The 24,774-nt window shown below is 38.2% G+C and overlaps 1 protein-coding gene and 2 long non-coding RNA genes across 4 annotated transcripts; 2 read left to right on the top strand and 1 right to left on the bottom strand.

Annotated features, from left to right (window-relative positions):
• Positions 1–28: 28 nt before the first annotated feature.
• Positions 29–23,643, top strand: CIR1 (corepressor interacting with RBPJ, CIR1). Of its 2 annotated transcripts, XM_040603751.1 has the most exons (10): positions 29–193; positions 1,057–1,151; positions 1,694–1,767; positions 2,921–2,934; positions 3,025–3,080; positions 3,419–3,467; positions 3,675–3,792; positions 18,622–18,728; positions 20,204–20,289; positions 22,075–23,643. In XM_040603751.1, the coding sequence occupies exons 1-10, from the start codon at positions 122–124 to the stop codon at positions 22,796–22,798; spliced, it is 1,395 nt and encodes a 464-aa protein (XP_040459685.1). In that variant the 5' UTR covers positions 29–121; the 3' UTR covers positions 22,799–23,643. The 2 variants fall into 2 exon arrangements, with proteins under 2 accessions (XP_040459685.1, XP_040459686.1); XM_040603752.1 differs by lacking the exon at positions 29–193 and having other exon boundaries at positions 1,694–1,764; positions 2,917–2,934.
• Positions 8,379–12,848, top strand: LOC121092549. Its single transcript, XR_005829339.1, has 2 exons — positions 8,379–10,489; positions 10,670–12,848. It is a non-coding gene; the product is annotated as an uncharacterized LOC121092549 (long non-coding RNA).
• LOC121092550 lies at positions 11,639–18,615 on the bottom strand. Its single transcript, XR_005829340.1, has 2 exons — positions 16,745–18,615; positions 11,639–14,964 (listed from the first exon to the last, which is right to left on the bottom strand). It is a non-coding gene; the product is annotated as an uncharacterized LOC121092550 (long non-coding RNA).
• Positions 23,644–24,774: the final 1,131 nt, after the last annotated feature.

Genomic DNA, 24,774 nt, shown 5'->3' with positions numbered 1-24,774 from the left:
GGCGGCGGCGTTGCCGCGCCCCGCAGGAAGGGCCGCCCGCCGACCCGGAAGGCCCGGCGGAGGCAGCCGCTGAGGGCCCGTGTCAGCGCGGGCAGCCGGTCGCACCTTCCCCGCCGCCGCCATGGGGAAGTCATTCGCCAACTTCATGTGCAAGAAGGATTTTCACCCCGCCTCCAAGTCCAACATCAAAAAGGTGAGGGAGGGCCGGCAGCTACTGCGGGCCTTGCCGGGCGGCTGGGCTGGGCTGAGGCGCTGTGGCCCCTCGGCCGGCCGGACCAGCCAGGCCGCCTCAGCCGCGCACCGCGGCCTCCGGGGCGGGAGGAGCCCTCCCGGAGCGGGGAGCCGTCCCGGGGGGGTGGGGGGAGCCGTCCCGGGGGCTGCCGGGCTCCCGGCACCGCAGTGGCATCAGCGGGGCAGGTCGGCCTTCCTGCGGCGGGACCGGCGCTGTGGCAAGGGGGAAGGAAGGGGCAGTAAGAAAAGTTAGGAAACGTTTGAAGCTACAGGTTTGCTTCCTCATAGGTGTGTGCGACTGTCGCCTTTTCCTGGGCCCTTAAATTTATAACAGAAATGTGTATGCTTATACACGTTCCCAGCACCTGGCTCTCTGGATAAACAGGCCCCACGCACCGTCCGGGCTGCCCCCCGCCTGTGGGGCCTGCCCGTGTTTCCCGGTGTTTCACACCCGCCTGGGCCCGGTGCCAGGGATCCCGTCCCCAGGAGTGGGCCGCTGCGGGAGCTGCCGAGGGAACCGGGGTGCGGGGAAGGTGGTGGCACCCCTGGGTGTTCTCTGAGCCCCCCTCCTCCCACGTACTCAGCTTTCCCACGTCACTTCAGTTCCTAAACGTTGTTGAAGTTGTAGCTTATCAACGTTACTGCCTGTGGGAAATTCATTTGTTGAAATGCTGGACAAAAATACTATGCTTTATGTGATTGGAATGGGAATTTTCCCATGTTAAGTATTTTCAATACATGAAGCCAGTTAAGTATTTATACATGATTGTATTTTGTGGTATCTTTTTTATTTGTTTAAAGTAGGAACTTACTTGTTTTAACTAGGTATGGATGGCGGAACAGAAAATATCTTACGATAAGAAGAAACAAGAAGAATTAATGCAGCAGTATCTGAAAGAACAGGAATCTTATGATAACAGGTGAGAATTAGTGTAAGATCACACACACTTCTTCCTAATGTCTCTTGTTTTTGTCGTTGTGAGTTATTTGAAAAATTGTCTGCCATTGACTATAGTAGTAGGAGAGGACAATGACTCATAAATTGGTGTTTGATTAAGCAGAGGTCACAAAAACTTCTTTAAAGTGGCTTCTGTGCATCTTCTAATTCTTTTCAAAATGTGTTACATTGCATGGAACAGTAGGTAACCTTGTATAACAATATATTTGGGTCACACAAAAATGTCTGTCATAATTCTGTGGACACAGAGTTACATTTCAGTTGAGATTGTGTACCAAAAATCACGCATTTCAAGGGAGCACACAAAAGCATTGACTGGTCTCTCAGGTTTTTTTGATGCTCAACTTCTGTTGCTCAAATTAACAAATGAAAAATTCCCAGTTGTTATAATGATTTCCTGCTGCATATTTGCATGGGTTTTTTGTTGTTTTGGTTTTTTTAAATATATATAAGTAATATGACTGTTTTGCATGTAACATCCCAAACTCTGTCCTTTTTATTTAGGTTGCTTATGGGTGATGAGCGTGTGAAGAATGGTCTTAATTTCATGTATGAGGCCCCACCTGGAGCAAAAAAAGGTACTGTGGTTTCCTACTCTTGAGCAGGCGGTACTGACAGTACCTTCTGAAGAAATGAGCACAGTGTCTTTTATTTTAAAATAATTTATTCATACTGAGGTAATGCTAGAAGGTATGATTTTTAGTTCTTTCTATGGTAATATGCAGAAATACATAGCATATAATAATTTTGATCTCACAACGCTTTAATTTATTTCAAATTGAGACTAGTTGGGAGTTTTTAAAGCAGCAGTTCAGCGTGAAAGGAAAAAAATGGATAAAATACCTTTCCTGGCAACAACAGAAATTCTGTCGTTGGCCAAAGGTGGTTTTTTTAGCCAATTATAAAGGCATTGGAGGAGCACTAGACCTTACCAAGGTGCTTACTCACCTTTTTAGAAATAGCAGGGTCACTTTTACTTAAAAACTCTGTCCATAATTCAGCTTGATGCATGTAAGGCATAGGAAATACCAAAGCAAGAAGTTAATAAGTGGAAGTTTTAGAAATAATAAATACTGAGATTCTGTAGTCAAAAGTGCTGGCTGACCTGACTGTGGTGGGTGACTATGACTTTATTTAGTAGATTCATAAACTGAAGTTACTTAGTACCTGGTGGGTACTCATATCAGTCACTTAATTTTAGCAAAATCTGAATATAAGTGCAGAACTAAGAAAGCATATTCCCTTTAAAAGAAGACACGTCCCCTTTAAAATGCATCTTTCCCATTTGCGCAAAACCCCTTGGAAGTGCTTGGATGGGCTCATTCTTGTAGAGCAAATTTTGCAATTATTTAACTTTAAAAGCTCTTAAAGTAATCCCTTAATCTTAGAGCATATTCTGCAATTTTAAACTAGTGATTTTTTGTGCTAGAAGATTTTAGACCTAAGTATTGTTGCTGCTTTTGGAAAACAAGTCTATACAGTTCTTTGTATTTATATATCAAATCAGTATAGTTTGAAAAAATTATTCTGGTTTTATACATTTGTAACCATATACTAGAGGCTGATTATTTATGTGCACTCTATTTAAATAAAGTTACTTTCTGAGTATTTGCACTGTTGTATTAATATAAACCATAGAATATTTTGTGTATAACTTAGACACCAGCTGCATTTTACATGCATAATTAACGTACTTTTTCTTTTCTTTTCATGACTTCTGAACATTCAAAGAGGAAACTAAGGAGGTATTTCGTTACATCATTTTGTTGTTTTCTTCCTACTTAAAATATATTAAAAGAAAATATTTCAAACTTACCATGTTTTCTATTTTATAGCAAGAAGGAGAAACTGAATACAAATTTGAATGGCAAAAAGTCGCCCCTCGAGAAAAGTAAGATATCTGAATAATCTTTTTTCTTTTTACTTACCTTTCATATCTCTTCCCCCCCCCCCCCCGCCCCTTCCTGTTTTATTTTTGAGCAGGTCACTTGTGTAATCTTGTCATGTCCTAGCAGTTAATTAGTAAAACCTGCAAACCTAGTACTGTTTCCTTGATCAGCTTAGTTTTTAATTTTACATCTATATTTGAAAACACATTAAAACTAATGTTTACTGGAAGTGTATCTCTGAAATGTATATACACTTAACAATAAAAGGTAGTTTGGGGTAGGATGGTTTTAAACAAAATAGTAATTTGAGTATTCATTTTCTTCTGTGTTTGTGTAACAGATATGCTAAGGATGATATGAATATCAGAGATCAGCCGTTTGGTATCCAGGCAAGTTCCATAAATTTCACTCTGTGGATGTATTGGGTATATTTCAAATATTATCTAACTACAGAACATTTACATGGACTCTCTTAATTTTATCATCTGTTTCTCAGTGAGTTTAAAAGCTTCTCTTATGCCTAATAATATAGATATTTCTGTAAATATTAAGCTCTATAGTTAACTAAATTATGTCTATTTTTTTTTGCCTTTTAGGTGCGGAATGTGAGATGTATTAAATGCCACAAGTGGGGTCATGTAAACACTGATCGCGAATGTCCGTTATTTGGCCTTTCTGGCATTAATGCAAGCTCAGTCTCCAGTGATGGTTCAGGTGGGCAGCGAATGTCTTTTAAAGATGCTGGTTAGAAATTTTGGGGGAGCTAATAACATTTAATTTTAGAAGGTTTAAGTTTATCATAATTTAAAGAATTGATGAAATGGGAAAATGCTTCTTTATTCCAAATGTATTCTACAATTTCAAGTTAATTATTTCAAATGGCAGGGACCTAATTTCCTAGTTAATGACACATTTAAAAAAGATTCCATAATGACTTGGTTCAATTCTATCTGTGGCAAAAATTAAGAAGCTGCAACAGGATTGTTTAGCAGAATAATTTTTTGTTGTTGTTGATGCATATTGTCAATGTAATGGGTTGTTAGAGACTGCCCCAGTTGAGATTCAGGCACACTGCTTGGAAAAGCTGGGATGTATCAGTATAGCTTTGTTAATCACTTGGAAAAAAGGAGAGGCTTGGGTGGTTTGGTTTTTTTATATCATAATTGTGCTTCTGTAAGTGGGCAAGCAGTTGAAACCTAGATTTCCAGATGCCTGGTTTTCTTTCAGCTGCCTTCTCATTGCTTCCTGAACTACCATTTTTTTCCTTTATTAGCTTTCCTGTTACTTGAGGTCACACAGCGTTTAGTGTTAGATGAGGTTTAAAGTGGATATAAACATTCAAATTGAATACTTTTTTGCCTACAATACTTTTGTTTTCTGTAAGTTGACCCAAGTTTGTAAAACTTTAAAGATTCTTAAATTTGTGACACATTAAAGAAACACCTGATAACACGGGTGAGTCTTCAGCCTTGCTGTACTGTGCTTTAAGATCACGTGCAGCGTTGTGTATTCAGCTTTGCAGGGATAGCATTACAATTGCACACTTGATAACCTGAGGAAGGACAGAAAACCTCCAGGTGTTACCTGTTTGATGTAGTAGCTCTTGGTTTTACTACATACTTAGCCTACCAACAATCTTGCTTTTCAGAATTAGATCACCTAGACGTGTCATTTCTTTGAGATGAGGCCTGGGAGACTTAATTTAAAGGAAATAGTACCTCTTACGTTCCCCTGCTTTTAGGCACTGTCTGATGATTATACCATTGTTTAGCCAACCTGTAGTTGACATTATCAGCCTTTCTGTTCAGTAGATTATAACATTAAATAATTTTCTTCTTTCTTTCTTACCTTGGAAGAAATTGTGCTTGTGTTTGGTGCTGGTAGAATTATATTGTGCAGCTCTTGGGTGTCAGATATGCTTTTGTGCTGCAGAACTCACTTCCCCCCACCTCCCACCCCACACTTCAAATTACGTGGGTAAATTTTAGGAGTGTTTGGCTGGGAAAGTGGAAAGTATTTACATGTGCTTGCACAAACTTGAAAATGGACTCCTTATTATTCATAACAGTGTAATATGGACACTTTGTAGTGTCAATACAAGACTAACTGCTTGTTTCAAACCTAACTGAACTGATTATGTACGTGTAGACAATGTTTGACTGCTGTGGGTGTTTCCCAGTCAGGGAGATGTTCTCTGGGTAGCTTTCCAAACTGCCTTTCTGAGCCTGAAGAGAGGGATTTAGCACATATGATGTATTTTGCATGAAGAAAATTGCTGTAAAACTACTTGGATGTTCTCAGACTGTGCCAGTGCCCTCTCGGTTTTAGCTCTGGAACTTAGAGTGTGCTATGCTGAGCATGGACTTTTTTTATAGATTGAGGAAGGATTTCAGGGAGTAGGGGTGGGTGACAGATCAGGGTTTGTATATATAATTTGTAAGACGCTGTTCTTGGATTTGAATAGTCAGCTGTAATGATACTGCTACTTCCTTTTCTTTCTTTCAGGGACACTATGTAAAAACAGTATAGGTAAAATTAAAACAATTTTAAGTTCTCCATTTAATAGCAGATATAAGGCTTATGGGGAGTGGTAAGATCATTAATTAGATCATCAGATAAAAGGTTGTCTGCTTTTTCTAACCTCAGGAATACAATCCTTTTATCAACTTTTCTAAAACTTCATCTGACTTAATAACAAGCTAAATTACACTCCTTTGATGACTTTAGAAAATTCTATGTATGTAAATGAAGCACTATAGTTAAGTGAGAACACAAGTTACTGAATTCGCTGATTCTCTTAAGACTCATAACTCATCTATGAGGCATATTAAAGCTTACATCACACATTTTCTAAAAAATGGGATTTTTTTTTCAACTAAACCCTGACACTAGTCTTACGTTGTCTGGGATGGGAGTAAGTAGTTATCTTTGCACTGCTGAGAGTTGTTACAGTGCAGGAAATCTGCAGTTAGCTCTGTAAAATTAACCTACGCTGAGGGTAAAACACTGTGTTTACATTTCCTAACAAGACACTGCAACATTAAAAATCCAAATTCTTACATGTGCCGATCAACACCCCCCAACAATGTAATCTTGTCTTGACCATTTCTCTTTATTGCTCTGTTTTGTCTCATTACTTCTACGTAATTCTTGACTAGCCCTAATGCTGGATCAGTATCCACCTCCAAGAACCTTCTTCTGTTCCTCTGTACAACATATGTCCTCATGCTCTGCTGCTTCCCACATCTCAATCAGTAATTCCATGCACTCCTAGGCTGCTTTTATGTCTCTAGACTAAATTCCTGATTATTTCTCATTATTTTATAGTACTGAAAAAATGTCCATTGCCACATTGTTCTTATTCAGGTTGGCTAGAACTGCAGAAAATGCTGCTTTGTAAGGGACAGAGACTTTTTATGATATCATCTTTTTATGAAACCTTTCTGTGTTTGACGAATTGATGATTAGGCTTAAAAAAAAAAAAAAGGGCTTGAATTGCTTCCTATCCACCCACACACTTCCCCTGCCATGTGTCACAAATAAGTGTCTCCTCATGCTTAGAAAACTTGTCAAAGACATGTAAATAGTCCAGAGTTTTCATGTATCACGATTGTCAGCACACACACAAAAAAGTACAAAACACTTGGCTTCTAAGTTCTGAACTCCAAAGAATTTTCAGAAGCTGTTTGTTCATTTCTACAGTGTAGAAGAAAATAAACATCCTGAAGAGAACAATGAATAGGGATTTCAAGGATAGGGAATGATTGTTTATAATACACAAGAAGTCTGGAATGTTTATTTAATTTATTTGTATGGGAGTTTTAATAAATGTATGTGTAAAATTGCAACCAGCTCTCAAGAAAGTCTTGAAAAATGTTGGGCTAAATTATTAGAGCAGATAAGACTTTTAAAGGTCAGGAAGTAATTCCATATGTAGAAAACCATCTTTGAAAACTTGTTCCTAGCTTGTGTGTCAGGAAATTGAAATATAAATATTGTCTCATAAGTAAAAGGGTACATCTGAGAAATATACATATAGTAAGGAATGAAGGTGAAACCAGAAGAAAATTTTAGTGCAGTAGTCAATATTCCAGGACTTCAGCTAGTTTATGGAATTAATTGTATTGGAAGAACCAAATTTAAGCTATAGAACATTGAAAATTTTTTTTCTTTTTTAAAGAGCTAATCTTTGGAATTTTTCTATAAAGTCTTTGAAAAGAGCACTTGCTTTCAAGGGATTTACTTGGTAGCACATTATTTCCTCTCATCTGTAGTCTTTTCATCCTAGTAAAAGATGATCTGGCATCCTTTTCTTGCAAACTGAACTGAATAATTTTTTCTGGGCAGTGTGTGGTAGTTGCACTACCAAAATTTAGGTTAAGATTCTTCAAACTTTAAAAATTCTCTCCCTTGTTAGAGCACACAGTGCATCAGCATAGTGTTGGAAGATGCTAGTCCATGTATGGCAAAGCATCCTGGCTGGTAATGAATCTGTAAGCAATCAGTGCTTGGGAACCCTCAGCCTCATGGTTCTAAATCTAGTATTCTAAGGACATTGGCATCACTAATTTCTGCAGAAGCAGATTTAAGAAATGGTCTGGCTTCCCTGTAGGAGATGTTTAGCAGGCCTCTTTCTTCTCAACCTTGTTTCGGAGAAGTACACTTAGCACACAGGAAAATAGAGGACTGTCTTGTTCACTGCTGTCTTCATGCATTTGCCCAAATACATTTCTGTCCACAGAACAGTAATGGCAGAACTTCTTCAGATGCTCTGCTGTAAAGGAGGACTGAAACATCTTACCCATACAAGTTTAGGAACCACAGGAGAAGCTTATTATATACTAATTAGACTCATGACTGAATTCCATCATGTAATAACTTTGAAGTCTAAAAATCTCTGGTGTAGAAGTGTAACTGCTGTCAGGAACATTACTGGACAGAGTTAATTAACCTGGAAGGGAAACAGGATGGTGTAGCTCAGCCCTGCTCTCTGCTCACTCATTCTCCCCCACAGAATGGGGAGGAGAATTGGAACGGCGAAAGTGAGAAAACTCGTGGGCTGGGACAAGACAGTTCAATAGGTAAAGCAAAAGCTGCACACACAAGCAAAGCAAAATCAGGAATTCATTCACCACTTTCCATGGCAGGCAGGTGTTCATCATGGGTAATGGTGACTTGGGAGGTCAAATGCCATAAGTCCAAACGTCCCTTCTTCCTCCTTCTTACTGCAGCTTTTATTGCTGAGCACAGTGTTGTATGGTATGGAATATGCTGGGGTCAGCTGTCCCAGCTGTGTCCCCTCCCAACTTCTTGTGCACCTCCAGCCTGCTTGCTGGTGGGACAGCCTGAGAAACTGAAAAGGCCTTGATGCTGGGCAAAGTGTCCCTTGCTATCAGCACTGGTTTGCTCACAAACCCAAAACACAGCCCTGTACAAGCTACCATGAAGAAAATTATCCCAGCCAAACCCAGTACAAACAGTGGTGGCCACAATAGTGCCAACGTATCTTTATGTATTACGAAAGATTGGCACTTACCTAATTGGAGGGGCATTTTCATCTTCCTCCTTGGTCAAAAGCAAGAGCTTTTGACAGAAAATGAGACTAAAATAATTTCATTAGGATAACCAAGTTACTGAGCTAGAAGAGCAAGAGCAGCTTTTCCCCATCCTTCCCTTTCTTCCTCCAAACCTGTACCTTCAAAGGTCAAAGTGGTGACTTCAGTTTACTACAAGCCCAGGGAGCAATGTAATTTTTTTTTCCCAAATGCCCAAATCAGTGAGTTTCAATAGGATGTGGACTCCTTATTTGAATGAGAAAAAGTTTAAGTAATATAGAAACAGAATTCAAGAGCACTTGTTACAAGTTCAGTTTGTATTTTGTTCTTTCTTTTTTTCCTGCTTCCAAAAGAGAGCAAAACAAAAGGTCTTATTTAGACTCAGACTGGGTTTTTTTAGCCTCAGACAAAATGTTTGAGTTCTAATGAATGCAAATTAAACTCCTATGTCTGTTTTAGTTGCATTATCAAAAATTCCTGCTCTGTTTTTCTGTGAGGAAAAAGAAGGTATTGATTGCCTACAGACGTTTTTCTTCACATCATAAAATAACCACCAAAACAGGCTTTTTCTTTCCCATAACTTCTATAAGCTGTGATTCTCTTATTCCAGCAGCAGGATACTCGTCTTTGAATCTTATGTGAAGTGCATTGTAATCTTTCTCTTTGCACATAAACTGATTGGCAATAGCTGTTTTGGATTCAGTGTTGAGTATCTTGTAGCAAAGACCAGTCATGGACTTCAGTTTACTCTGGTGGAACCACTGCAGGGCAAAAGCACGTCTGTGGCATATAACGGTGTTCGGTGAGACTGCTGTCTTTCAAGACCTGACATACACTGCAGTGCTCCGGCAAACAAAAATAAGTACAGTCAGTACCTTAACTTGGGCATGGTGGCTTGGTTATTTTGCTTCTGGGACCATTTTATTAATCTAGCTGGTAATTCCTATAAAAAAAAATAATAATCTTACCATTAAAAAAGCGCCTATTGAATAATATCTCACCAGTGAATAGAGATTATTTTTGCAATAAGGCAATTTCAGTGGATGTGGTTATCATGGGATAATCACACCCCTGGGGTACAGCCTTGTCTGTAATCTCCCAGGAGTGTAATTATTCATGATAACTGCATCCCCTGGTGTTGCATTATTTCCATTATGAAATTCTTAGTTTTAGATATAAAGTAACTTACTTTGATCACTGGAAACTGCAAAGTAGTGTTAGAATGTTCCAGCTGTGAGGCTTACAGAGACCAACTTACAAGATTTACTTCTCCCTTACAAAGCTAAATTAGGCAATCAAAATGCTTCTTTGGGCTAAACTGATTTACAGGGTTTTTTACTGATAAAATTCTAAGTTTCAAAGTCCAGACAAGATGAAAGTATCAGTTGTGGTTCTGACTTTATGTGCCACTGTGTATATATGCAAGCATAAAATATGTAATATATACCAGCAAAAAAAACAGGTCACTAGCATCTAAAAGTTTGCCTGTTTTTACAATCCTTTTTTGTCATTAACCAGCAGCCTCTGTTGATTTTTAATTTTTTTTGTGATTTTCACTGCTTTTTTTTTTTTGTGAAGTCTGAAAAGCCTTTGATTTCATTAGAATAGAGACTAGTAGGTTTTCTCTGCAGAATGTTTTGAAGTAATACTGTTACTTCACTTCAAAATTGCCTGCAAATTTTTAGTCAGGTAAAGTTAGGACAAACTTTTTTCTCTTTTCCTTTTTTCTCTATCCTGTTCAATGAGGGTTGGGGAACATTGCTAAAAACCTATGAAAGCTTAAATGCTTACAACTTTTATCATATGTTTTTTAGAACAAATAACCTGCTGGGAACCTTACTGTCTTACGAAGAAAGGTAATTGCTATCTAGGAAGTAAGGCTCACTTCTCAAACGGGGAGGTAGTTGTTTGAATGGCATAGTTAGAGGTGGCACAGCAAGATTAAAAATGATTCTTACGCTCTTGGCCTCTGAAACCGAAGCCTGGGGGGTGCTGGACGTCCTTCTCTGCTATGGACTACTTTGCTTGTTTTACAGCTGACTGGCTCCATGTGTGATCCGTCCAGTGAAATTACTGACCAGAAAGAGGCTACTGTAAAGTGATTAGCATGCTGTGGAAAAGTCATCGCCTGAGTGCCCCTCAGCTAATTGTGGCTGTAGCTTCCATCAGTCTGTCACTTAGTGTGTTCAACTGATCTTTAGCTTTTGGGTGAAGTTCCTTTCCATAGTAATCATTGAAATTACTAGTCATACGGAGTCAGCAAAAAAGGAAATCTCTGTCTATGTTGTATTATGTCTATATCTCGCTGCATTTTTTCAGTGACAAATACAGTGCTTTTTTGTTTCCCAGCAGATAAAAATCTGCATTGTATCAGGAATGCAGGAATTTATTTAAGTGTTCTCTTGAATCTGTAATAACAAAGAGAAGGTATTTGAATATGGTAACTGTGAATATTTGTATAAATGGTCATCTGTAGAAACACAGTGTGTAAAACCTTCCTTTATGATCTGCAGCTGAGACCTTTGATTGTGAACAGTAGGAACCTTAACTAAATCTTCACATAGTTTCAAAACTGTCACATTTTAGAATAATCCTCCATTTATGTTTCAGAAGCCTCTGTATTTGGTGTGAATGCATAAAATACAGATTTCTTAGAAGTCTTGTGCTTAGTGTTTAAGCAATAAATATGGATTCCTATAGCAGTTTGATACTGTTAAATGGGGTTTAGTACTCAAAAAAAGTAAAAAGGGAACAGGTTTCTCTGAAATACCCTAGGACAAAAGCATGACAGATCATACTGAAATTCTGTGCTAAAGTGTTAAATTCAGTTAAACTGCAGACCATCTTAAGAAGAGCTAATTAAAAGCCAGATTTTTTTTTATTCATTGATTTATCTCAATGCCAACTGCAGCACTTGCTTTGAAGTGTAAATATGGTCAAAATGCAGTCAACCCTGAAATAGGTGGTAAAATTATTAGTAAAAAATGATCAATTCTGTATTAGTGGAGACAGCATAAATTTGCAGTGTTCTTCATGACCAGGATCCTGATCACATAATTTTGATAATGGCTCTTTGTACTTCAGATAAGCAAGTGTCCACTCCTATGTCTGTTACAACCACAGTAAAACTTCACAGATGATGCAGTGTGATTAGGTTCAGTCTGTAAACTTTTTCTGGTTTTGTTCAGTTTCCTTTCAAGCCATATGAAAAAAACTATGAAACTCTGTGGAGAGCACAAAAATGTATATGGATGTATTGACATAGCTGTCTACTGATTTTAAATTTAGTTTCTCTTTTAAATAAAAACCTAAAAAGCCTTGTATCATATGTTACGCCTTTGCTGCCACCCAGAGAAGGCAGCATTCTGAATTCAGAGTATGTTCATCCTTCATGTGATTGTGTGCTGAACCAAAATCCACCAGCAGAATGGTCTTATAAAACCTGGTGAATGTGAAAGAGCTGTTTGCATACTCCCTGGAGTATGTACTTATTTATTTATTTTTCCACAGCAGGGTGTGGCTTCAGTATCACTGTTATGTAGAAACTCAAATTACAACTAGGAAGAGTTATGTTGTCTTCGTTCTTTCTTATATGCATCTTGGACAACATGCTTTAGGCCTACTGTTAACAAAAATTATGTAGTAATAAAGGGTAAGCCTTGAAAGTATCTTGTCCTTGATTCATAAATTAATTTTTGAACACTGTAGAGTGGCATATACTGGGTGTGATGTGTACTGGTGAATTGATAGCAGATATACAAGTGTGCTTTGTTTACATTTATGTTTATGTAAATTATCTCTCTAGTTCCAAGTTAGAAGTGTGATGATGTGTTGATTGTGGTGGTTTTAGATTTAAATGATCACTCTGTAAACTAAAAGATGTCCCACACCAGAGCATGTTTTCAGGAAGGGGAAGCTCTAGAAAAGCCCCGTTCCAAATACTCTGTTTTGCTGATACACAAAATGAGCATTAGTTAAAATAAAGGTTAAAAAGTTGTAATTAAAATAACACCATGAAGAACCTTCAGCCTTTTTTGGTAACTTTTATATTGAGTAGTCCATTTCATAACAATATAGAACTGCAGCCGCTATCTAAGTACAGTTGGTTACCTTAATTTCCCCTGCCACAGGTGGGGATAGTGGTTACACTATTGCTGTTCCTTATCTCTTTGCTTTCCATATGTATTCCACAATAAAAATCCATTTAAAACTTAATTGACTGCAAAGAGTAATTCAGTTTGCTCATCTGCACTGGGGACAGCAGTGAAAGCTGTTATCAATAAATTGAGCGGATACTGTCAAGACTATGCATCATGAGTAGATAGAAGTAAAACTGCTATTTTTGATGATACTGGCAATCATAACATTATGGTCTGTCCTTACTGCCACTGAAACTGTTGCAGAAAAAGTGGTATTTAATCACAGTCGTTATGAAAAGAGGTTTTAGTGTACTATTCTCTAATATTGGATAATTTGAATAATGTGCTTTAGACATTTTAATGGAGGCCTGCTAGCTGGTATGTTACAGCTAGCATTGTTCTCCTATGAGGAAGCCTGTGCCCATGCCTCCTGTAGGAAACATTGTGGCAAGGAGAGGGTGTTACATAGACTCTGCATCTGTAGCTTCAGGAGCGGTACAGAAAGAATTGAAAATTAATTGCAGCTATAGGTTTCTCATTTCTGGGACAGGAGAGGGGGTAGTTATGCAGAGTGGGAGAGCTTGCTATAAGCTAGGCATTTAAGTAATTGAAATCCAAAATTATATTGCACATACACACACACACACCAGATGCTGAATAGAAACAGAATTGATCTCTGTTAAGCGTGATAAGAAATTGGCATGCTTTTTGTTATAAAGGAGCAAATTTACAATATGTTGTAGAAATCCTAGTAGGATATCCTTCTCCAATCCAGTATAATTGATGCTCATATAGGCTTCAGAAAAAATCTTTTTATAGCTCTTTGTTTATTTAGTTGTACAAGTATTACAAAGATGTACCAGCAGCTGTCAAGCTAAGGTTGCACTCAGCTTGTACTTTGGAAAGACTAAAAATCCTTTTCTTCATTGAATGGTTTGAGTTTCCCGATTTTGTGCCCCAGCTCTTTGAGTCAACTGAGCTATCTTGATTTTTTCCTTAAATAGCACCTTAAACAGAAGAAAACAGAGAGAATTAATCCAGCAAGAACTTCTGTGGGAAGTAAGAAGCAGGAAGAAACTGTAGCCTATTTGCTTGACAAGACTACTTCTTGAGAATTACAAAGGCCATGAAAAAATACTTTAAAAATTCTTTGGTGGGTCTTTAAATATGGAGCCTCTTTTGTGCAAGCCCGTAATATAATTTCAAGTACCTGTAGCTGTAGAAAACTGAACAAGTTGTCAGTTGTCTTAATGCATAAAAATAAGTATATCAGCAAGCAATTAATTCCACTATATGGTAAAAAGCTTTTCTGAGACTATAAATTAATTTTAAAGCAGATAAATGTTTTAGCTTTAAAGGAGTGTCATCTGGGAAAGTTTTACAGGTTTTTTTCTTCTCCCTTTTTTTCTTCTTTTTTTTTCCCTCTCAAAATGTAAATTCCAGAAAATAAGCCTGACAGTCATATTCAGAAATAGCAAGGTACTGTATTTGACTTGTTTCAGAAAGAATAAGAAACAGATGATGAAACATTGTAACTTTGGACTTATTTTTAGTTTGCTGGTAGAAGAATGCAGAGAGACTAATTGTCAGAAGTTGTAGCATTCAGCTATTTTGACAGGATTCTTACATCTAACGTTCTGTCAACTCACAGTATAATGTAATCTCCAGATGTTTGACCGGGATGACATCCTGCAGGTAGCTTCTTCACACTGTCTCATAAGTCCATAAGGAATGCAAATATGAGGACATCAGAATTCATAGTAGACAAAGTGTTTTTCTATGCCTAATGTAGGAGTAATTTTTTGCAAGTTGATGGATGCTGTTCAAGAATACTTAGTTAACATCAGTTCCCAAAGTTTTAGCCAGCTGGGAGCCTCTCAGCTCAATTTTACTGTGTGTTTTACAGTTTATGGCTTAATTAGAACTTACCTAGGTCAAGATATATGGCTATTAGGTATACTTTGTACTGTTTGCTCTGAATATCTTGGAGGGTAATGACATAAGTGTAGTCATAAGCCAAAGACAGGCTGAAAAGATTTACCTCTTTGGCTCACCAGGCAAACCAAGTTTTGTCACTCCAAGCATAGTTGCATGTCCAGCAAGTAGGACTCCACAACCGATTCACAGCAAACAAAGGAAGAGGCCCTCTACCAGCCAATATACTGCTGGCTCCAAGATTTAAGCTTTAGCTCCTAAATAAGGAAGTCAAAGACACTTCTGAGAAGTTGAGTTTTTCAAACCTCTGTTAAGTGAGGTTCAGTGTTTGGTGTTTCTTCTACAGATTTTGCGTCCCTTGTTTGTGTTAGCCAGGAGAAATGCCCTGTTTAATTTTGTAGTGTGGAAATGGGAAAGCGATTGTTTGCTCACACAATTAGGCACCTACATCTTTTAAAACTCTGCAAAGAAGCTGCCCACAGTGTGTTACAAATCTCAGTGCTGTCACATAAATTAGCTGTGCCCAGGAATCCTGGGAGACCTCAAACTGTACTGATATTTCAAAGAAAATCAGATCTGCTTATCAGAATTGTCAAAGTGTAAACCAAAAGCAGTCTGATGAGGCGTGGATGGGAAAGGAAAGTTACCAAGCATTTGATTCCTTTGATTCCAAGCAAAGGAGTTTAATTATAAGATTAAAATCTTGATTCTTATTGTTGTGTTGCAGAAATTAGGTAGTAATAAAGATTTGTTATTAAGCTGTGCAGCTGTTGTCAAATAGAATGTTTTAATAGAACTTCTCAGCCTGGACTTGTAACCAGGTAGAAAACAGTCTCTTTAGGCTTCCCAGATCAGATACTGTTTTCTCTCTGCTGTGGTCTAGCATTGCTACCTGCACAGAGGTAGCGATGCAGTCTTGCTGTCATTGGGCAGCAGAACTTCTGGGAAGTTCAGTGGCATCAGCTGTTCCGGAAAAAAGTGTGAGCAGGTTCACCTGTGTTGTCCTCTCAAAAATGTTAACGTTTGTTAAGCTGCAAAGGTCATACAGTGGGAGAGAGCCCTCTGTAATCATCCGTAGTGGACAGCGTGCTTGTATCATGCCTGCCTGGCTGGGGTCTGCACGCAGAAGGGTTGTGAAACAGAGCTGTGTTTTGACACCACTTCCATTTGTGGGGTTGGTTTATTTCCTGAATTTCATTTCCTAGTGTTTTGTAAAACCTTTAGTTACAGTAAAAATAGCATACATCATAAAGCTTTACAGAGATCTTGCTTCTCCTGACAAGCTAGTCTGAACCTAAATTACTGTTTCCCTCACAATTAAAGGGAGACCCAAACAGGAATAATTTATTCCATAAACCACTTTAGTCTCAAGGTTTTGAAGGTGCATCTGGTGCTGCTTGTATACATCCACAAAGCAGGAATAACAGTCATTTGGTAACTGTCGTCATCGTGGTAGTACCATGTTGCAACTGAAATATTGTAGATAGAGCTATGAGTGTCTCTTTGATATCATTAATAAACAGGGAAACAGAAGACATTTAAATTATTTTTTGCCTGTCTTGCTTTCCTCCTAAGCTTACCTGTATTTTTGGTTTTTACATCTGTTGCTGATTTCACCTCTAAAAAGCGTAGGGAAACTAACTCAAAAGTTTGCATGCCATTGTGTGTTGGATCCCAGCGTGAGCAGCCACCTTGACAGGTCTCTTGTTCATCTGTATGGACGGTGCGTTACAGCACAACTGATACCATTCGGCATAAATACACAAAAATCAATAGTAGAGTGCATTAATTATAAACCTTTTACATAAAAGAGGAAATTATTTTGCTTACCGCTTTCTAGCGTTATGCACAAAAAATGCCTGAAAAGTTTATTTCTAGAAAATAATTTTGAACTGTGCTTTTGAAGGCTGATATGCCTTTACACCCCTCTGGCCTCAGTTCTGCCCGTAGTCCTTGTATGGAACCACAAAGTTAGGTTCTGTCTTCGTTATTTTGCAAATCTTTATAGATTTGAACAAGTTGAATTCCCCTACTTACCTTTCACACTGATGAGAATAATTAGGTATCCAATACACATCAAAATGCAGACGAGTCTGAGACCCTGAAGGAGGAGGAATAGCTGGTAAATTAGTTAGGTTACTTTGTTAATAGTGGCTCTTGCTGCCTTTGAATAATAGTATTGCAGGCCATCCTGTCGAATGCTTTGGTTTCTTTGGTATGATGAAATCTTCTTTCACAACTCTAAACTTTGTCTCCATTCAGCTTCCTCGTAGAGGGTATTTGACTGAACGTGTGGCTGGTTTGTGTGGCCTTTTCAAATCAAGATGCTTGCTGGTACCAAATTCTGTTGTTAGGTTTCTGTCTAATGTCTCTCTCTTCCAGCCAGAGTAGATTTGGGCAAGCAGAGCAAGGTTTTAAGTTTGAAATAAGCAAAAATGTAGACACTGGAGCCCATATATGTTCATTAACTTATCAGTGAGCTTACAGTTACACTGTAAAATGTAAAAAGAAAAAGCACTTCTGGTAACATATATTGGGAGGGTGGGGTATAACCCCCTACTTAATAAAAATGTAAACTTGAGGAAAGGCTAAAAGGTATCTTATTAGGAAATTCTTTTGCCTGGCAAAATAAGGAACTTGTGAAAAGAAAGTCAGTAATGCAAGGGCTTCTTAAACCATTTTCAAAGTTTTATCTTCTTCCTTCCTGCTTTACATATAGGCCTGTTTCTGTAAGCAATGTATTATATGGGAAGATGAAGAAAAAGTTGAAGATGACATTTTTTTGAGAAAGTGCTATTTGACTTTCCATATATTTTCCATACTAAAAATCTCCCTTTCCATACTTTTCTGAGCTAAAAATATATGGGTTTTGTCCATCTCCACAACTAAGGAACTCTTAAAACCGCAACGCAGTATCGGTATGTTTCGTAAAACTAATTAATCATATAATTTACAGTTAGTTTACTGAAAAGTAGTCACCATGTGCTCCATGCTCTAGTTTACATTCCTTCTAATTTAGATTTACCTTATACAGTAGTACTAATTCATTGACAGTAAAGTTGGTGAATGAACTGGTAAGGAAATTTACTGAAAGTGGCCTAACAAAAGAGTGCATGTGTAGGGTGAAGAAAAAGTACCTAATCAGACAAGTACATGAGGCTTTGATGATCATTAAAGCAAAAGAGTGAGTAAACAGGGTTTATGAACTATACAGTCAAGTCTGAATGATCCAAAATACATCCCATATTTTACTCCTTGTTAGATGTTTGCAAAGAAAGATGATGTGCCTAATCCCCAACACCTACTCTAACACAATATGTAGTGTGGGTTTTAAGCTGATAAAACAGAAATATCTGAGGAGATAACAGCCTAGAGAACCAGCATATTTGGGGGTCCCTAGAATAGCTAAGGACACAGATTATTTTTTCACGTATTTATTTATATTTCATATGTATACTGAGTTTCTAACAATGGTTACTTTTTACATTTAAGTTCAAAACTTTGAGTCATTTTGAGAAATGCCTTATTAGTGACATATTAGAAGTCCGTTTTCCCTTTTAAGGAAGAGGGGGCACCTAAAAGTCTTATTTAATGTGCTTTCTTTGGGTTTCCTGTGCTTTTTTACTGTAATAAAAATATATTACTAGACTTACCTAAATATATATTGTTTTCAGCATGACAAAGTTACATAAGAGAATCCCCTTGTACTTAAAGAAAAATGCAATTATTTTCTATTCTGAATCTCCAGACTGCTGTTTTAGAAAATCATATCTGATTATTTGCTCAGCAGAAGATTATTGAGTTGATTTAGCTGTGATTTTACTTAACAAAGCTTCAACTGAATTCCTACTGTGGAGTCCAAAAAAGGTAGAGAGATATAAATGATACATTCAAACTGTGATTTTTGTGAACAGGGCCATCAATGCACCCCTCGGAGCTAATAGCGGAGATGAGAAACAGTGGGTTTGCACTGAAACAAAATGTACTGGGGAGAAACTTGACCGCAAATGATCCATCACAGGTAATGATCTTTTTACCAGTAAGCTGAAAATGTCTATAAATCTAAATGTGATTGCTTGTGAATTGTTACTTAATGTTTTCAAATATGCATATCCATAGGAAAACTGAATAGCTATACCAGTAGAAAAATGTCCAGAAACTTACTGTTTTCCAGACTTGTTTCAGTCAGAATGGTGAATCATAAATTGCTTCTTTTAAAACCACGCATAATAAGATAAATCCCTCCTCTGGGTGACTAGAAATTCAGTTTTTCATAAAGGGGATGGTTACGGGTTTTGCTGCGTACTTCCGATGCAATGCTAGCCTTTGAATGAAGTTTGAGGAGGCATGCACAAATAATTAGTGCCAGTAATGCTATATCTAAAGATGTTTTTACTTGATTCACTATTGTTACATTTATTATTTCTGGGAGTGAAAATATTAAATTGTCTTTACTTAAACTGCACAGAGTACATTTCTAATTGAGGTGCTTTAATAAAACTGTAAAGTAAAAAAATCATGTGTACTTCTTGAGTGAGCCACTATGAAATAACCTTTGTTCATGCAGCAGGATAGTCAAACCACTAATAAAGAGGGGAAGACCTCAAGCTGGTCTTGAAATCTTGAGTAAATCAACAATTCATTGTGTCTCCACAGATGGATGTACCTTTGCATTTAAAAAAGCTATGTACCCCAGAAAAACGTAGCATATGGGCACCGTTAAATGAGTCATGGTGATATCAGTATGTTTGGTTTATGTTAGGTATGTTGGGGGTTTTTTGGAAGAGCTTTTTAATCTTTATTCTTTCCCCTCCTGAATGTGGTTAAAATTAAAAACATCACAGTGGAGAACTGTAGTGTACCAGATGCACATAATTTGAAGAATTCAGGGTCTTCAAAGCAGCTATGCTTTGCTGATTGCGTTACTGTATGTAGATTATATGATTACAGTATTTTGCATTGCTAGAACACTTTATGAACATTTAAAGACTAATAACACAACAGTGAGGTAGATGTCTTAATACCCATTTTCCTAATGACTAAACCGAGACAGAAAAGTAATTTGCTTAAATTACTCTGGGTTTTAGCAGGACTAGCATCTTACCTATTCATCCAAGCACGATAACAATGGAGTGACGAATCCTGAGAAGTCATGTGGGTTCCAAAATTGGCTCATTTTTATTAACTATTTCAGAAATATTTCTTTCCCTAGCAGTGATTTTTTCATATGTTACTAATAACTCCTGTTGTATAACCCCCACATTATAACACCTACTCAGCTTTGAGACAGAATGGGGAGGGGAGGGGAGGGGGGTCACTTTGTAACGAGTATGCTGCTCTTTTTGGAAAGACTCTTAAGCTGACTTAGTAATACAAATACATTTGTGCCTGTACAAAAACAAGGTACATAGAGGCATCACTTTTAATACAGACATCTGAATGAAGAGATTATTATTTTTATTAATAACAACTTAATGTCTTGCCACATTTTCCTAGGAATTTGTTGCAAGTGAAGGAGATGATGATCCAGAAGTTGAATTTTTAAAATCACTATCAACCAAACAAAAACAGAAACTTCTAAGGTAAGTGTGGTAGCTAGTGGAGGAGATCTGTATTGCCAGTAGATCTGACTCCATGATTGTCCCTGTAACTCTTCTATGCCGTTGAAGAATTTAGCACCATCAGTGCAGAGGAAAATCAGCTTGCTTTAACATACACTTGGCCACAAGTGGCATTATGCAGCATGGGTTTTTAATCTAGTTGTTTCATTTTAATCTGGCTCTTCCAGTCTAGTTGTGATGCCTTTGCACCAGGGCTCATTTCCAATTTAACTGGGATACTGAAGAAATAATAATAATAATAATAATAATAATAATAATAATAATAATAATAATAATAATAATAATAATAATAATAATAATAATAATAATAGGCTGGCTGAAGATGCTGTCAGTTGCTATTTTAAAATATTATTTTACATTCCACTGTTTACAACATCTTCCTCTGGGATTAAAAATTCTATGTTCTTGTTTACTGGTTTACAACTTGGCAGAGTTTGTTATCTTCTCCCGTGCGGCTAAACTGAACCTGACATTGCACCCCAGGCCGCGGCTGGCCTAGCCCGGTGGCTCTGGGATCAGGGGTTACAGTTTACTGCTCCAGCGGAGGGAGCTAACCCACTTTGTGGTTCTAATAAAATGTTAATGAGGTTTTCAAGTCTTTGCTTCTATCCTGCTGATTTCATATGGCAGGTGACTGACTTCTTTTTTTTCTCTATTCATTTGCAACGTTATCTTGAAATAACTGAAAATGTTTAAAATTGAAAATATTAACTATTGCCTGGTAGATCCCATACAGGTATCACTATGTCCTTTTAAGTTAAGAGAAGTTTTGTATATAGAGAGTGGGAGGGGGGTGAAAGGTAAATGGCTAAGGAGATACGTGGGTAGGTAGGTACGTATGTTATTCACCTATGTAATAAATAATTATCTGAAAATAGGTGGCATATTTTACATTCCTTTTAAGTAAGGAATACGTATGTAGTTTGAGTCATTTAAAACTACTTTGTTTGAGCTGCTGGCCCAACACAATGAAAGTATAATACTTTATCTCTGAAAGTTGAAGTTCAGTAAATATTTGAGTCCTTTAGATTTTACTAGTCTGAAAGGATTCTTTTTAATAGACTGAAGGTAGTTTCACTATTCAGTCACTGATTTTTTTGAAAAGAATAAACAAAGAAAGCAAAATGAAAGCTAGGTGAAAGCAGGCAAATAGCAGCAAATGCCTGTGCACGATGGAATATTGTACTTATAGCTAGAAACTGTACATTTCTAGTTGTGACAGAAAATGTTATTGAAAATATTGTATTGTTTGCATGGAGAACTCAGAGGCGTAGGCTTTAGAGTCTCAGTTTCCATCATTAATAGAAAGTGAATGCTAATTGCTTTTTTTTTTCATTTTCAAAACCTTTTATGAAAATGCACAAACAAAAGCAGCAATGATTTCCCAAAGTCTCCAGAGCAGGCTGGCAAGGAAAAAAAAGCGCTAGTGAATGTATTTATTCCTAATTACAAGGACAAAATTGACATACCTTACTTATCTTTTTTAAAATTAAAGAACTAAAAAATCATATTCCTCCTGTTTGAGAGCAGCTGTGGAGTACAGGAGGATTCTTACTATGGTTAACGTCAGGTTAGAAGTTTAAAAATAATGCTTTGTTGAGAGAGGAATTGAACATGTTTTTGTGGAAAATAGCACATTTACGGTGTAGGTCATCAGAAGTAGTGAACTTTAAAAGACAATGACTTTGTAATTTAGAATATTTTAACACATCTGATTGTGCTACTCTTCTGTTTTGAAAATGAAAGGAAGTTGGATCGTCTGGAGAAGAAAAAGAGAAAGAAAGACAGAAAGAAGAAAAAGCAGCAAAAGAAAAAAAGCAAAAGTAAACACAAGAAACGTAAGATGAGATCCTCTTCCTCATCCTCCAGTGAGACTTCAGTAAGCAGCAGTGATAGCGAGACTGACAACAGAGATAAAGCGGCACAAAAGAAGATGTATTCTAAGAAAAGAAAAAAAGACAAGTTTTCAGAAGCTAGCAGCAGCGATTCAGAAGGAAAGGCAAAGATGAGGAAAGAAAAACTTTATGAAGATCTCCCCAGTAGTCACGGTAACAAGGACAAAGATAGGGAGAAGTACAGACTTTTAAAGCAAGATAGTTCTGCGGAGAACAACAAACAGAGCCTCTGTGAGGGGGAAAGGAAGTCCAAAAGCAGATACCATAGCACCGACAAGAGAGAGACTGAAAGAAAGGAGAGGGATAGTAGAAGCCAAAGCATGGATGAGGGGAGCAGGACAAGCCCTTGCACAAGTCACAGCAGTTCCAGGCAAAGGCAAGTAAGAAAAAGTCCAAGTCAAAGCCCTGGTGAGGAGCGGCACAGGAAAAATGAAGCCAGGAGCCCCAGCACAGATGCGCACAGAGAGAAGAAAAAAATGAGAGAGCGCTATGGGGACAAGTGCAGTAAAGTGGAACGTGGAGAAAGGAGCAGACGCAGTAGAAGCAGAAGCAGAGAGAGGAAAAAAACTAGGTAGTATAGGGGGCAGGTGCAAACATCTCCTTTTTTTGATGAATACCTTTAACAAGGGCTCAGTTACATACTGCTGTTCCTTTTCCAACCTCTGCAACTAGCATTTCCTACATAAAGCCAACAGCATCATTTCTATAATGTCGGAATATTTGTAAATTAGGTATAAATGTGATGATATTTTTCTTACTGTATAAATATACTTGTTGGCAAATACCTCTTGTATACATGCAGTAATTCATAGACCTGATTGTAGCGTTTTAAAATATTTCAGAGCAGTATGTGATGTTCTTGGTTTTGTCAATGATCATTTCTGTTTAGATGCAACTGAGAGGGAAAGCGGAGAGTAATTTGTGAAGAGTCCTGGGACATGCTAAATGCTAACAAATGTTTGAGATCGTTCTGGATAAAACCACTGCTTCAGATACCAAAACATTGTATTGTAGAAGGTTTTTTTTTCATGCTGAAGCATTTTTCCTAAATTTCCCTGTAAGAGATCAATTTCACGAGTGAAAACAACAGAGACACATAGTTCACATAAGTGTGTAGCCAACATTTTTTGACCTCCTGCAGTGTACAACTTGGTCAGGGCTATCTAAACATCTTGAACCCCTGTTGGTATGTGTCAGTACAATGTCAAGTTATTGTTCAATAATCTCTCAAGACATGAAAAGAATATTTACTGCCTCGACTGTTTCAGGTATTTCATTGTTTGTGGTAGAAGGTTAATGTAAATAGTCATCTTTTTGTTTTCATGAAACACTTTCTGGTTTTTTAATGATTGTCAGTCATTTTCTGCGCATGTTGTTATGAAGATGGACTTGTGTAATAAAATACCTTATTCTTTAGAAACAGTGAGAATTGCTGCCTTCTTCAGAGTTCTGAACCAGTACAAATGCATAGGGCAACACTTCACGAGGTTTTTATTGCAAAGGAAGTGCTTCTGCCATTTCAGGATGGCAGATGGAAGCGCATTAGTTAGCGGACACGTGAGAAGGTGTCACCATACCCAGTATTCTGGCAAGCAGCTTTCTTCCCCTCCTCAGTGACAGGACAAATGTAACTATCTTTTATTACCAGCCCACTTCTGCTTCTTAAAACGGTCACTCAGAAGTTTTCCAGTATCATGCAGACTGTAATATATGGTGGAAGTGACCTAGCTCATCTCTCAAGTGCATGTGAATGAGTTTGAAAGGGTGAGCCATTAAGGAATGTCACGGTCTTCTTTTAAATGCTTTTGCATTAGGTTGCTCCAGGCGTTCTTGCTGAAGTAGCTGGGAGTGAAAGGGCACACACAATTCAGCAGAGTCAGGCCCTGTACTAATGTGTGTGTGGAATCTCTGATTTGGCAGGAACAGGAGGCTGGTGAAACACTCGTATGAACGATCTAAACAAAACATCATCTTACTATCCGTCCGTGTAAGAGAACGGAGTTGCGTGACAGGGGAAGAGGCATATTCTGGTAGAACATTTTCATGTGAAGTGCAGTGTGAAGGATACAAGGAATAACTAGTAAGTGCTGGAAGGTGCCTCCGCTCCAAAGAAAGGTCCCTTGCTTACAGGTCTGTCTCTGTTGTGTGTGTGGCACAGGAGCCAGCTGACCGCAGCGCAGCTGGCTTCCCCCTGTGGAAGGAAGGGCAGCTCAGCACCGACAGTTGCAGGCGTTTTTGTGGGCTCTGCATTTTATTGTTCGCATGTAGTTACACCGTGTGCTATGCGCATCCTGCTGCTTCGCACTGGAAGGGACTGACAAATGGCACGGGTTCACCATGATGGATGGCCGCGGCGAATGAGAACTAGACCAGAAGAGCAATGGTGACATTTTGGATGGGTCTGGCTCAAGACCACCTGTTGAAGGGCTGTGAAGCAGGGCAGTCATCCTTGCGACACCTGTCCCGCCTTGGGCGCGGCGCTGGCAGCCCGGGAGCGGCCGCCGGGGGGGCTCGGTGCCGCCTGGGCCCGCTGTGCCCTCACCGGCGCGGG

This window comes from Falco naumanni, chromosome 8, assembly GCF_017639655.2.
Source record: "Falco naumanni isolate bFalNau1 chromosome 8, bFalNau1.pat, whole genome shotgun sequence".
NCBI classification, from domain to species: Eukaryota; Metazoa; Chordata; class Aves; order Falconiformes; family Falconidae; genus Falco; species Falco naumanni.
This window is presented reverse-complemented; position numbering and strand designations above follow the sequence as displayed.

Excerpts from the sequence above, each read along its gene's own strand:
- CIR1 (XM_040603751.1), top strand. The coding sequence starts at position 122 with ATGGGGAAGTCATTCGCCAACTTCATGTGCAAGAAGGATTTTCACCCC. Across the intron at positions 1,152-1,693 it reads CAGGAATCTTATGATAACAG|GTTGCTTATGGGTGATGAGC; the intron begins GTGAGAATTAGT and ends CTTTTTATTTAG. Across the intron at positions 3,468-3,674 it reads ATCAGCCGTTTGGTATCCAG|GTGCGGAATGTGAGATGTAT; the intron begins GCAAGTTCCATA and ends TTTGCCTTTTAG.